Below are 15,282 nucleotides of genomic sequence, written 5' to 3'. Positions count from 1 at the left end.
TGCATCTTTGAGGGATCTATTTACTTGACACCAAGATCTCTCTGTTCCTCCACACTGCCAAGAATCCGGTCTCTTCCTATTCTTTCTATAAAAATGCAACACATAGATACAAGGTGAGGAAAACCTCAGAGATTTTCTTTGGCCACTTAAAAATCCTATGCTAAGAATATGTACTGTAGATTAGGTTAGATAGCTAACCTAGTGTCTTATTTAATCTATCTTTGGCAAAGTAATTAAATTCCAGACTCCTGACCCTTTTAAAAGGTATTAAACAAAATAGCATTTTTTAAATGGGTTAGATTGAGCACAATACTTAAAATCTCTTGCACAAGCTGAATGAGTGAGCAAATGCATGGCTGAAATAGTGTAGTGTGGATGAAGGTAAGTTTATCTAAAAAAACCCCAGGAAAGTTAATAGTTAACTGAATGGCTATAAATTGAGAGAGAGAGAGAGAGAGAGAGAGAGCGAGAGAGAGAGCCAGACAGAGAGAGTGAGAGAGAAAGAGAGAGAGATACAGAGAGAGAGAGAGAACATCCAGTAAGACCTGGCTGTCCTTATACACTGAAAGTAAGCATGCAGGTGCAACAGACAGTAAAGAAGGCAAACTGTACTTTGGCCTTCGTAGTGGGAGTGAAATAACTCCACAAAGGTCAATATCCTGTCACCAAGTCACCTTTTATTTACACACATGTAGTACATGACTCTGACCCAGCCAGCACAGGGCTGGCTCCTAGTGAGCAGAACCCCTGACACTCCTGTTTATATCTGTCAGCCAGGACTCCCCCAATTGGGGCTATTAATCTGGTCCAATCAGGGAACTAATATTCTATGATATCCACCTGGCTGACATCGTTCCAATCACGATAGAGAGGATTCAGTTACAGGAACAAGATGTCTTGCTGCAATTGGACAGGGTCTTGGTGAGACCACACCTGTAATACTGTGTGCAGCTTTGGCTCCTTTATTTGAGGTAGAATGTTCTTGCTATAGAGGAATTCAGCAAAGATTGACCAAAATTAATTCCTGGGATGGCAAGACTGACGTATGAGTACAGTTTGAATTGGTTAGCACTTGAGTTCAGAAGAATTTGGGGGTCAAGGTACTGATCTAGTAGGACCCTATAAAAAATTCAACAGGAGTAAAACAGGATAGGTGCAGGAAAGATGTTTGGGGGAAGGGGAGTCTGGAACCAGGGGTCATAGTCTAAGGGTATGGGGTCGATCAAATAATATAGTAGGAAGGCAGGAACAGGCTATTGAGTTGCATGATCAGCTGTGAATCGTACTGAATTGTGGAACTGGATGAAATGGGGCCTGAATAGACTGGTTCCACACTATACAGAATTCAATGATTTCTACATTCCATCCCTTCAATGTTCACTTTGATCTTTTCCCTTCTTTGTTGCCCTTGTTTCTTTGTTGTGAAGTTTCACATGATCCAAAATGTAGTGTTTATTAATACTAATTATCTTCATGTGTATTTCCATCGGGATTGTCCATGCATCCTTTCGAAGTGTGTGGCAGATATGGAAGGTCGTGGAAATTGAGCTGGACTGCATATGAAACCTCGACAGGTGGAAGAATTTCAATTGGAGTATAAATTTGGAATTGAATTCTAGCCTCAGTAAAGATATCTGTGACAACTATCATTGATTGTTGCAAAACCCCACTAATGCCTTTCAGAGAAAGGAGCCTTTATGTGACTACAGACGCTCAGCAATGCAATGATTCTTAACTATCCTCTGAAATGGCCTAGTAAGCCACTCAGTTCAAAGGCAATCAGGAATGGGCAACACATACTGGCATTGCCAGCGATGTCCACATTCCATGAAAGAATAAAGGAAAATCAAACCTAGCTATGTACTGTAGCTGGGTGGTCAATCACAAAGAGAATAAGATATTAATTGCCACATGTCGTCAAACTGAGCAGCAAGTGGTTCTCAATGCAAACATGAGAGGCAGTAGTTTTCTCTACATAATCCAGAGTCTAATCCTCTTCTCCCTGCTGGTATTAATAGCAAATTCTCTTTTAAGAATGTTCAGTGGCTCTGCTTTAACAATAGTTCATTGCTGACAGTTTTACATTCTGACCAGTCTCTGTTTGGACAACAATTTTCTATTCTCTGCTTAAATTCTTTCAGTGATCACCTTCAGTTTGTACTGTACAATGACCACTGATAGTCACATCTATCAGGTCATTGCTATCTTTCTGTAATCATTCTCAAGTTTTTCGTTCATTGTAAAAATTGTAACCATGCACTTCCCAAATCTTTATAGGATTTTGAATTAAGAAACACCCACAATGAGGTTAACAGTGCTCACTATTAAGGAGTGAATCAAACAGCAACTTCTGGCATCTGCACATCTCAGAATTATAACAGTGCATAAGGAAGCCATCCAGCCTGTTTTGTCTACATCAACTCTCTGAGCACTTTGATTAAGTATCCAAGTCCTGTTTGTTCTCCACATTTTGCATATTAGAGTACAAAGAGCAGAATATCAGAGGAAAAGGCCCTTCGGCCCACCAAAGTTACGCCGACACATGATGCCTTTTCCACCGGACATTAGGATTTAACAAAATCTCTTCCCTACATCCAATGTGGAGTCGTAATCTTACACATAGTCACTAGATGGCAGAACAGGCTACAAAATTTTAAACTCTTCAACTCCCCAGATCTATCAGCATTGCTGAAAGTAATTGCTTTCAGTGGTTTTAGTTACTCCTGAAGCTGCAAGCATGTCATTGTATGAGGATTTAAACCAGATGCACAGCATCAGTTGCACTCACCCTTACAAAGCTACATAATAATTTTCAGCCCAGTTATCTTAAGATTCCAACCCAAACTACAGAATTGAAGGGACAAGCTACACTGTGGAGTCCCAACTATAAAGCTTCAAAATAACAGTTAACTTGAGACAAACAAAAACCTTGCTCCCTATTCCACAGCCACATCCACTTGATATTACATAGAACTTTGCCTCTACAAGCACCAAATCCTGATCTGACTCCAATACGGAGAATGTAAACGAGTTTGCAGTATGACATTCACATGTACCTGCCGCACAGGAAGCACTTTCTCCAGGTCATTCAAGGTAATGTTTCCATCCTCTTCAAACTTTCCCTTCACCATCCTGTACAAATGACAAGAGGAGCAGCATTAGTCCAGAGACTTTCAATCTCCACAGGCACAAAGGAAAGGCTGATGATGTTCTAGCAAGAAGATGCAGTATTTCTGACTGCTGCAACTCAGTAGGCAGCTTCTCCCCAACACAGACAATGAATACATGTGTTTGCAGAATACACCTATTTCCCATCATAAATACCATTTGCAATTTTGAAAATACTTCAGTTCTTCCTTTTATCCCGTCTTGTGTTGCAATTTAATTTTTCCATCCACCCATTCACTGTAGAATTCCCCTTAGAGTACATTCATTTCCCTTACTGCAGCGTGGGGAGGAGACAAAAACAATGACCCATCAAGTGAAAAATTAATTTGCCCATGATCCTCCCAGTAGAATTCTTTGAAGTACATTAACCGACTGGGTCATAGAAAGCAGAACTAGAAACAGTTGAGAAAAGTTTATTTAAAAATCAGTCAATATTTCTGAACCGACAATAAGACGGTGATACTGTAGTAGAGTTCTCTCATGAACTTCCTTGCCTGTTTTTCTCCAAGCCGTTTATCTGTTCCAATGAAATCAACTGCCTTAAAAATAATGCCTAAAATACTCCATTTAAAGAGTAATGGAACATTAAAATGGTTTTATTTTTAAATTTGTGATCTTCAGTGAAGCCATATCGACATAAGCAGCTCTCCTTTCAGTTAATTCAGAGATCAGTGGTTTTGGGTTGAAACAGGAACATTCAAAACCTTTTTACAAGCACATAGCAGATTAATCTCTTCCATAAAAAGAGCAGCATTAGTCCATCAATCCTCACAGGCACAAAGGAAAAGCTGATATTCGAGCAAGAAGGTGCAGTAGTTCTGACACTGCAACTCAGTACGCAGCTTTGCCCCAACACTGACAATGAAATACATGTTTTTGCAGAATGCATCTATTTCCCTGGAGGTGTTTTCAACTGAAGTATTTTTGTTGAACAGCACAATGGCTCAGTGGTTAGCATTGTTGCCTCATGGTGCCAAGGACCCAGGTTCAATTCCACCCTCGGGCGACTGTCTGTGTAGTGCCTGTACATTCTCTCTGTGCCTGCGTGGGTTTCCTCCTGGTGCTTGGTGTCCTCCCACAGTCAAAAGATGTCCAGGTTAGGACATCTATGGGATCTGGAGTGTTACAGGAATAGAGAGGGGGTTGGATCTGGGTGGGATGCTTTTCGGAGGGATGGTGTAAACTTGAGCCAAATGGCTCGTTTCCACGCTGTAGAGATTCTGTGAACAATTATTGATCGTTTGGATCACGTAGGTGCAGCATGTAAAGGAAAATCAAATGGAGGACCACACACTGCTTTACACAAATACAATCTGCAGTTACCAGGCGTGTAAGAGCTGAAAGAGCATTATGGAAAGAAACTTGCAAGTAATATCAAATCCAGCAACAGTAGAAGTGAGTAGTCAGGGCCAAGTAGGCCCATGAAAAGTCATAAATGTGATAGAACAGTCGAAATAAAGAAATGAAGGACATGTTGACTAATTACTTCCAGTATTGCTGATAGAGGAAGATAATAGCATGCCAGACATTTCAATGAGAAAGGAGTTACTGCTATATCTAGTTATTTGCAAACAGGTGATCTATGTTTCAATGGGAGGACATTTGAAGGAGAGCTATCCCTGCATCATTACGTTTGGGTGGATTGTACAAATGGGCAAGGAATGACTTAGAAGAAGAATAATTAACCAAGGAAATGCCAACTCTAACAGGGTGAGTGTGGGTCAGATAAATTGGAATCAAAAGTCGGCAGGCAAAATGTGAAGAATGGTTTGTCTTCAGTTCGACAAAAGTATATTCCTATGTAGTGGAAAGGCAAGTCCCTAGATGCCGGAAGAGATAGAGCGTAAGATGAAGGAGGAAGAAGTGTGTTTATGAGCAATGACAGGTGGTTAACACGACAAAGATTCAGAAGGTTCAGAGCAAAAGTATAAAGCACACAAGATAAGCAAAGCAAGAGTCTGAAAAGAAACTAGCAGTTAACATAAATGAGGCCATAATTTTCTAAACTTCCTTAGACTGACGTTGGTGCCAAAGGGCTGGAGAATTGCAAATCTTTGTCAAAAGAAGGTGTTAAGGTTAGTCAGTCCAGCAACGACAGAGGCCAGTCACTGACTTTTTTCTATATGCAATAAGTCAGAACAAAATTAATTGTCACTTGAGAAAAGGCATGTCAATTAAAGAGAGCTAGTATGGATTTGCTGAGGAATAAAAAACAATAAGGCAGCATCTGTGAAGACAGAAACAGAGTTAACAGTTGAAGTTTGACATGATGTTCAGTTCAGGCACATTCCTTTCAGCAGGAGCCAGAGGTAGGAGGCTGTACTGGGGATGATTTAAAATTGAGCGTGGGGGCTCTCAGGCCTAATTTTGGTTCAGGCAGGTTCCTCTCTGGAGGAGCCAGCAGCTACCCATTCTGGGGAAGTACCCTGCTGAAGTCACAGGGAGATATGGGGGCAGAGTTCCCGATAGATTGGTACTGATCAGGAGCTAGTTCGTATTAATCCAGGGCAACAGTTGAACAAAGTCAGAAGTCACATGACATCAGATTATAGTCCAACAGACTTCACTTGAAGGAGCATTGCTCCAAAAACTTGTGACTTCAAATAAACCTGTTGGACTATAACCTGGTGTCAAGCGACTTGTGGCTTTGTCCACTCCAGTCCAACACTGGCACCTCCACATCATGGCTACAGATGAAGGAATCGCACTGCAGTACAGGGTATGTGTGTCTCAGTTTTTCTAAAGGTTGGTACAGTTAGTGTATCTTCTGGTTAGTACAGGGAGTTCAGATAGTAAGTTGGAGGATGCTATTTGTTTGAAAGTAATAACAAAAATTTTAATTAGCCACCTAAAAATTAACAGAGGGTTACGCATCTCAGTTGGTGGTGCTTTGTGTTCCACCTACGAGATGTAGGCAATCATGGACACGGAGGCTATCCAGACAATTACACCTGCAGGAAGGATATCCAGTTTCATCTGCTCACTGAACAAATGGATCAGCTTGAGCAACAGTTTGAGGAACACACAAATGGTGGACAGCAACATAGATAGGATTCATAGAAACTTGGTCACACCCAAGATACAGCAAAATAGATGGGTGACTGTTAGTCAGTGTGGAAGCCCCCTGCAGCTGTCCGCCTGTCAAACAAGCATTCTATTTTGGAGACTGACAAAGGGATTGGCCCATCAGGTGACAGCAGCAGCAGGCACAGGAGCGGCCCTATGTCTGGCCCTGCTATACAAAGTGCAGCAGAACAATAGTAATTGGAGATTCAATAATCGGGGCACAGACAGACACATCTGTAGCAGCGAGAAAGACTCCAGGATGGTATCTTGCTTCCTTGCTGCCAGGGCATAGAGATCTCTGAGCAGGTACAGGGCACCCTGAAACAAGAAGGGAAATGGACAGAAGTTATTGACTATATTGGCACAAATGACAAGGTCCTGCAACGACAATTTAGGGAGTTTAGTCGTAAATTAAAAAGCAGGATGTCTAAAGTCGTAATCTCAGGATTACTTCCCATGCCATATGCTACTGAGGTTAGGAACACAGACACAGTACACTTGAATACATGGCTTAAGAGTTGGTGTAAGGGGGAGGATCATTGGAATGTCTTCCAGAGAAGGTGGGACCTGTACAAGAAGGACGTGTTGCAACTAAACTGGAGGGGCACCAATACCCTGGCAGGGAGGGTCTATAGAGCCACTTTGGAAGGTTTCCACTAGTCTGACGGGGGGTTGGGAACCAGGACATTAGATCAGTGAGTATAGAGACTTGGGAAGAGCTTGAGTCTATGTCAAATATAGTTAAGAGCAAGAGCAGTCAGGGTGGGTTGCTCAGCTCAGTGGAATTGGCAGCTGGGATTCTATTTGTTTCAAAGAAAGAACTATAGCAGGTAAGACAGGTGAACTTAAGAACCTGGATTAATGAATGTAATTGTGATGTTGTTGGTATCACAAAGAAATAGTTGAAAGAGGGACAGATTTGGCAGTTCAACATTCCGGGCTATCAGTGATTTAGATGAGACAGAGGAGGAAGCAAAAGAAGTGAGGGAGCATATCACAGCTGTGTTGAGGGAGAACTCCCTGGAGGGATCTTGCAGTGAGGCATTATGGGTAGAACTAGGAACAGGAAGGGTGCAATCACAAAGCTGGATTACACTACAGATCTCCCAACTGCCCATGAGAGATGGAGGAAGAGATATATATTCAGATTTTGGAAAGATGTGAAAATAACAGGGTTGTTCTGATAGGTGATTTTAAATTCCCTCATACTGACTGGGAGTCCCTTAGTGCCTGGAGTTTGGATGGGGAGCAATTTGTTCGGAGTGACCAGGAAGGTTTATTGAAACAAGTCCCAACAAGGGAGGAGGCCATATTGAACCTGTTTTGGGAAATGAGCCCAGCCAGGTGATCAAAGTTTCATGGGGGGAGCATTTTGGGAATAGTGACCATAATTTTGTAAGTTTTCAGATACTTATGTTTAAGGACAAGAATGGAGATTGGATGAAGGTGCAAAATTGGGGCAACTATAACCAAATTAGGCAAGAATTGGAGAATGTGGATTGGGAGCGGCTGTTTGAGGGTAAACTCAGATCTTACATGTGCAAGTGCAGTACAGGCATGTTCCTGTAAAAATGAAGGACAAGAATGGCAAGATTCAGGAACCTTGAATGACAGGCAGAATTATCAGCATAGTCAAAAATAAGGAAGCATACCTAAGGTCTAGGCAACTAAATCCAGATGAAGTCCTTGAAGAATACAGAGAAAACAGGATGGAGCTCAAACAGGGAGTTGAAAGGGCTAAAAGGAACCATGAAATGTCCTTGGTTAACAGGGTTAAGGAGAGTCACAAGGCATTTTATTAGGAGCAAGAGGGTAGCTAGGGATAAAGTAGTCAAGGATAAAGGGTGGAGATTATGTGTGGATTGAAAGGAAATGGGTGAAATCCTTAATGAGTACTTTATGTCAGTAATTACCAAAGAAAGAGAGGGATGTGAGGGATACTGAGATTAGTGAAAGGTATCGAAATACACTTGGGTGGGTCAAAATAATGAAGGAGCAAATGTTGGGTGTTTTGAAATACATTAAGGTAGACCTGTTCCCAGATGGGTTCTATCCCTGGATCCTGTGGGATACAAGAGAGGAAATAGCTTAACAGATATCTCTGCATTCTCTTTGGCCTCAGGTAAGGTTCCAGAGGACTAGAGAATGGCCAATGTTGTTCCTTTGTTTCAGAAGGAAAACAGATAATCCAGGAAATTACAGGTCTGTGAGCAGTGACGTGTAAACTGTTGGAGAAGAAACAGGGTTTGCTCACTGAGAGACAGGGTTTGCTCACATTTGGAAGCAAATGGACTTGTTAGTGATAGACAGCATATGTTTGTGTGGGGAAGATCATGTGTCACCAACTTGATTGGGTTTTATGAGGAGGTGACAAGAATGATTGATGAGGGAAAGGGAGTAGGTATTGTCTACATGGACTTTGGTAAGGTATTTGATAAGGTATCTCATGGCAGGCTGGCAAAGAAGGTAGAGTCTATGTGATCTAGGGTGAACTGGCTAGATAGATATAAAACTGGCTCGGTCACAGAAGATAGAGTAGTGGTGGAAGGGTGCTTTTCAGAATGGAGATCAGTAACTAATGGTGTTCTGTAATGTTCAGTACTGAGACCTTTTTTGATTGTAATTATATATAAATGATCTAGAGGAAATGTTGGTGGTCTGATTAGTAAGTTTAGGAAATGACACCAAAATTGGTGGAGCTGCAGATTGTGAGGAGGATTGTCAAAGAACACAGCTGGATATAGGTAGATTGTGGATTTGGGCAGAGAAACGGCAGAAGTAGTTTAATCCGACAAATGCAAGGTGATCAAGTTCAAGTGTGCGAATTATACTCTAAATTGCAGAATCCTTAGGAGCATTGACACAGTGAGGGATCACAGCATACAGGTCCACAGATCCCCGAAAGTGGCAACACAGGTGGATATTGTGGTCAAGAAGACATACAGTACAATTGCTTTCATTGACTGAGGCATCAAATATAAAAGCTGGGAAGTTATGTTACAGCTGTGTAAAACTTCAGTTAGGCCACATCTGGAATGTTACGTGCAGTTCGCGTTGCCACACGACCAGAAGGGCATGGATGCTTTGGAGAGGGTGCAGAGAAGGTTTAGGAAGATGTTGCCTCATCTGGACAGTTTGAATTATGCGGAGAGGTTGGATAAAGTTGGACTGTTTTCACTGACAAGACAAAGGCTGAGAGGAGACCTGATAGGTGTCAAGAAAATTTTAAGAGGCATAGCTAGGCTAGATAGAGGATTTTTTCCCCCAGGATGGAAACGTCATATACAAGACTGCACAGGTTCAAGGTGAGGGGGAGAAAGTTTAGGGAAGAAGTACAGGGAAACTTTTTCACACAGAGGGTGATGGGTGCCTGGAACACACTGCCAGTGGAGGTGGTGGAAGCAGGCAGGTTAGCAACGTTTAAGGGGTATCTTGTAGACACAAGAACAGGAGGCACACAGAGGGATAGAAACCACATATGGTCAATACGTAGTAATTCTAAGTAAGAAGTCGGTGCAGGCTTGGTGGGCTGAAGGGCCTGTTACTGCGCTGTACTTTGCTGCATATTGTTTTTTATGATTCTCCTAATTTGTTATGGACAAGTCATGTTTAACTACCTTGCTGGAGATTTTTGGAGCTATAACAAAGGAGAGTCGATAATGATAACACTGTTGGGAGTCATATAATGAATTTCCAAAGGCATTTGATACAGTGCCACACAACAGCCTCGTCAGCAAAAAGGAATAATGGTAAGATAGATACAAAACTGGCTGTGTCAAGGAGACAGTAGTGGTTAATGGATAGTTTCCAGCTGGAGGAAGGTTTCTAGTCAAGTTTCTCAGGGATCAGTTTTGGGATCCTTCTTCTTCCTGATATACATTTGTATTTAGACCTTGATATCTAGGGCATACTTCAATATGCTCAGTTGATATGAAAGTTGGAAGCATTGTGACCTGTAGTGAGAAATGTGCAGAATTTCTAATGGACATAATAATCAAATTGGTGAAACTGGCAGACGAGTACCAAATCAAATTTAATGCAGCATATTGAGAAATGATTAATTATGGTAGAAAGAACAGAGACATGGTCTAAAAGAAAGGGAACAATTCCAAGGGATGCAGCAGCAGAGGGAACTGGGTATAAATTATTGAATCTGACAAGATAGGTTGAGAGCATACATAAATTAAACATATAGCATCCTAGGCTACATTAACTGAGACAGACAGCATAAAAGCAAGGATGTCATTTTAAACCTACACTGAGCACTGGCTTAGCCTCATTTGGAGGTCTTCATCAACTTTGGGCACCACACTTTAGAAAAGGTTTGGATGCAAATAATGTAATTGTGATCCAGTAGCACTTGGTTAAAGCACCAAGATACACTCAAATACAGGAGACTGGATGGAACAGTGAATAATCACAGATCATAACAATTAATTGTCCATTCATCCAAGGAATCTTGATTCAAATCTTGCCCACAGTCAGCAAATGTAACTCCATGTATACTAGAACACTGCTGCTTGTGTCATGTGGATATTCACCACAAAACTGCTCATGATATTGTGGCACTGATCTTAGAGAGGTAGATACTGAGGGATATGATCACTGATGTATCAGAGGTCACTACATGGGAAAGGTTATAGAAAGTTAAAACTTTGCATTTGGCCTGTGCTCCATCTGACAGAATATTGCATATTCAATGCCAAAACCATAGCAAAATCATAGCAGAGGGTTCCAGCACCAAATTTATAAATGCAGAAAAAAAAATGCATATGTGAAGTAGAACTCAGACCCCCTTCTATGAAGCTACTCAGACCACTAAAGAATGTTCTCTGTGGGTAACAGATATGGTTGATTTTTACCTACTCTATGAATAGGCCCAGCAAGTCAGTCTTCTCACACTATTAAACAAGAAGAAGCTCCATCACCGTCTTCACAGGACAAGCTGGGATGGCCAACAAATGTTAAGCTTGCCAGTAATGTCTGCATCCTGAGTACACATAATACTGGAGAACAGGATGCAACTTCTCATGCAGTGGGGTTTTCTATCTAGGATTGTTCATGCAGAGTTCTGAAGAATGCTCCTCCATAGACTGCTTTCCTTCCTCTCAGTCTCAGAAAACAATGTGTTCATTTTGAGAGCATCCAAGAGGAAAATTGTGGGGATATGGTTCTCCAACTGGGAGAAACATCAAGAATTGCCCTTTGACATTTGGAGAGATGATACTTACCCTTCTTGATCAATGTGGGGGAGGTACTTGGAAGCGTTTTGTAAATGCTTTCGATGAAACGAGTTGGTGAAATCTAATTTCTCAGGCTGCAGATCCCATGTTGCTCCACTGTAAGAAAAAACCCGCACATTATAACTCACAGGGAAACAGGCCTGCATCATGCAGTCTTCAAACTAGTCTCTGGTTTCCAGAGGGACAGGCCCACAAAAGTCTGTCTTCAGTTGAACAGGAAATTTCCTTATTCACTCTGCTTTCCAGAGGAATAGAGGTGTACCTGATAGACCCCCTGCTCCCCACCTGTTTGTATTTTCAGTTAATAACCTACACCTTTCTGGAGATATCCTTCTCTCACTCAGCGCTCCCCCCACATTCAGTACCAAATTGAAAGAATGAATTATATGCTCTCAAGTTAGGCTTTTTTTAGCCCTACTCTGAAAAGAGCCTGCTATGTGCAAGGAAGCAATTGTTTCTCAAATCTTCAAAGCTGTTTGCACTAACCCATCTTTTTTTTAAACAAAGCATCAGAAGATTCAGCTCTTCAAACATGGAGTTACAGCTATGAGAGAAAGAACTGCATTAGAACTCTCACAGTCTTAGAAGATGAAAGCTGCCATTTTTCTTTTTGTCATTACTTGGCAAAGCCTTTCAGCAATTTTAACAACATACAGCACCAGATCACAGAAATTACGAACAAAGATGGGTAAAAGCCATAGTTTATTGGCAAATGTTCGGTATAAAGAAGGATAAGATCAGAATAACAGACAGTTGCACGCCGACACCACAATTTGTACACAAGCAGAATGGGACAGAATGTGTAGACAATGGAGGACACAGCAAGCGAGAGAGAGAGAAGGTGAATGCTTCTAGACAGGTTTATTAAACAGGAGATAGAATTGTGCTCCTTCAATTATAATATCCTGGGTATAGAAGAAGATTTGTTGTCTCTTCTCTCCCCTTTACCAATGAGTTGTTTTTACAGATTCAAAACCCTTAAGAATACTATTTGCATTGTTTATTAAAACAGCATTGGGAGTACAATATCATATTATTCAAGTTACCTACTAAATCACACTATTTCTACAGTATCAGGGGACTCTATTTCTGTGAACTGAAGTTATTTTTGAAAATGATTGACCTAGAAAACAGAGTGCTCCCTGGAGATATTGAAACTCCAAGGGTTAAACACTTTATTTAAATTAGAAAACAGGAAGTCACAACAATTTCCATGTTACAGTCAAAATCATTTCTGTGCAAGATACAAAGATAGGTTTACTTATTTTCAGTTTCCTCTGCTGCTTTTACTTCTTGTAGTCTCTCTCTTTCAAGCTCAGCATCACCTGAAGGTAAAGCACCACCATTATTAAAATACAAATGCCTTTCCCTTGTGCATGGGAGTCTGATCTGGATGTGCACAGAACAGTCCAAGAGATCGAGTGCACATCTCTGAACTACAAAAAGCATCACATGCTAATGCCTGTTCTGGTAGCTGAGCTGCATATTTTTCAGAATGGTGAATCTAGTGACAGAACTAGAAAAGCTAAATAACATTATCCTTTCTCAATACGAAAGCTAATTTCCAATTTGGAATAAATAGAGGATGGCGAATCATTGAGAACAGCAGAGAACAGAGGTTGGGGTAAGACAATTGAAATGGTAAAAAAGTGACATACCTTACATTCTCAAAAGTGTTAACTGCCCAGATATCTGTCCCCAAAATATCGTAAGACGTCTCTTGATTACAGTTCTACAAATGGAAGAAAGCATCGCAGACTCAGTACTTGCATAAATACAACTACTAATTTTAAATAATTACAGAAAATAAAACGTATAGTGTTGTGGTGCTAGCCTTCTTGCAGTGATAACAGTTTCACCTCTGGAATAAAAGGGTCATGGACTCAAGCCCACTGCAGTGTCTTGAACTAGACTGACATTTCAGTGCAATACTGAGGAGTGTTCGAATAAGATTGCTGGCTCAATTTGAAAGTTCAAAACTGAAGTTTGTTAGGTGTGGATACTAAAGAGAGGGCAAAGACAGGTTGAGTACAATTTCACTTTGCTATAATAGAACCATGAAACTAATTCCAGAGTCTGAAAGTTGCTATTTATTTGCAAATTCTCCTTAGCTCTTGAACTGGGACCTCCTTTTTTGTGTTTTGAATCTAACACATTGCTTCAGTGTGGCTATACTTATTGATCTTTGAAACATTGTTCAACGCCTTCAAGCTTTCATTAATTGTTTTTGTTTAGCCTCTAGAATTCTACATAATGAAACATTTATTTTAAACACGCAATGCCAAAAATTGCCAGCTTAAATGTCAAGTAAAATGTTGTAGTTTCATAGTAATAGAAGCAAAAGTAAGCCATTTGGCCCATCGAGCCTGCCCATTAAGATAATGGCTGATCTATCTCCTCCTACCTGTATTATCCCCATAACCCTTAATTCCCCCACCATGCAAAAACCTCATCCAACAGTGTCTTGAATATATTTAATGAAGCTGCCTCCACTGCTTCCTTGCACAGAGAATTCTAGAGATTCAGTAATCTCTGGGAAAAGCAGAACATCAGCTCCTCCTCATCTCTCTCCTAAATCTACTTCCCCTACTTCAGGCCATGTCCCTTAGTCCTAGGCTCATCCACCAGCAGAAACAACTTGCCTGCCTCTATCTGATCTATCCTTTTCATTATTTTATATGTTTCTATAAGACCCCCTCTAATTCTTCTAAATTCTAGCAATACAGTCCCAGGCAGCTCAACCTCTCCTCATAGGCTAACCCCCTCATGTCCGGAATCAACCTGGTGAACCCCCCTCTGCACCCCCTCTAAATCCAGTATATCCTTCCTCAAGGAAGGAGACCAGAACTGTGCACAATACATGAGGTGCTGCCTCACCAACACCTTGTACAATTGCAGCAGAACCTCCCTGCTCTTAAATTCAATCTCTCTCGCAATGAAAGCCAATATTCCCTTTGCCTTCTGGTTACCTGTTGTACCTGCAAATCAACTTTTACCGATTCATGGACGAGCACTCCTATATCCCTCTGCACAACAGCACGCTGCAATCTTTCACCATTTCAACAATACTCTGACTTATTATTTTTACTTCCAAAGTGGATGACCTCACATTTACCAACATTGTACTCCATCTGCCAGACCCTTGCCCACTCACTTAACCTATCTACATCTCTCAGCAAACTCTCCACATCCTCTGCACAGTTTGCCTTTCCACTCAATTTAGTGACATCAGCAAACGTGGATACGTTACACTCGGTCTCCTCTTCAAAATCAATTATCTGTATCATGAACAGTTGCGGGCCCAACACTTACCCCTATGGCACCTTGTTCACCACTGATCTCCAACCAGACAAACACTCATTAATCCCAACTCTCTGCTTTGTATTGGTTAACTAGTCCTCCATCCATGCTAGTAAATACATGGATGCACTCCCATTGTTCACCACTACATTCATACAGTGTGCCTCTGTCATAACATTGTTAGGACTCCTGAACCAGAATGCTGTAGGCCATCCTTCTCTCTCTCGCTCTCCTTTTCTGTACCTTTCCTTATTTTTTCTTTCATCTTCTGACATCATGCATGGAGCAGTGTCAGTGGGCCATCGGCGGTGATGGAGCTTGGTGTCTGGAGCAGTCTGGAGGCGAAGCCCACCACAATTGCAGGACTGCAATGCAGAACGTTTTACTTCTTTGTTTCTAATTTATTCCTAAGATTTTGTATTTAGGTACCTTTGTACGTAAGATGGCACTGTAAGTGACAATTTTGTAAACGTTTCACTGTATTTATGTAAATACATGTGACAAT

General features: G+C 41.2%; 1 protein-coding gene across 3 annotated transcripts in view; it reads right to left on the bottom strand.

The window, feature by feature from the left end:
* Positions 1-15,282, bottom strand: part of ctif (CBP80/20-dependent translation initiation factor) — a 218,924-nt gene that overhangs the window by 94,428 nt on the left and 109,214 nt on the right. For 2 of the 3 annotated variants that reach the window (XM_060848810.1, XM_060848895.1), the window contains exons 4-6: positions 13,136-13,209; positions 11,466-11,573; positions 3,057-3,132 (exon numbers count right to left, since the gene is read on the bottom strand). In XM_060848810.1, coding sequence (XP_060704793.1) covers positions 3,057-3,132; positions 11,466-11,573; positions 13,136-13,209 — 258 coding nt within the window. The remainder of the gene's footprint in view (positions 1-3,056; positions 3,133-11,465; positions 11,574-13,135; positions 13,210-15,282) is intronic. The other variant, XM_060848971.1, reaches the window with a different exon arrangement.

This window comes from Hemiscyllium ocellatum, chromosome 1 (genome assembly GCF_020745735.1).
Source record: "Hemiscyllium ocellatum isolate sHemOce1 chromosome 1, sHemOce1.pat.X.cur, whole genome shotgun sequence".
Lineage (NCBI taxonomy): Eukaryota > Metazoa > Chordata > Chondrichthyes > Orectolobiformes > Hemiscylliidae > Hemiscyllium > Hemiscyllium ocellatum.
Note: the sequence above shows the minus strand (reverse complement) of the source record. Positions and strands in the feature narration are given on the sequence as shown.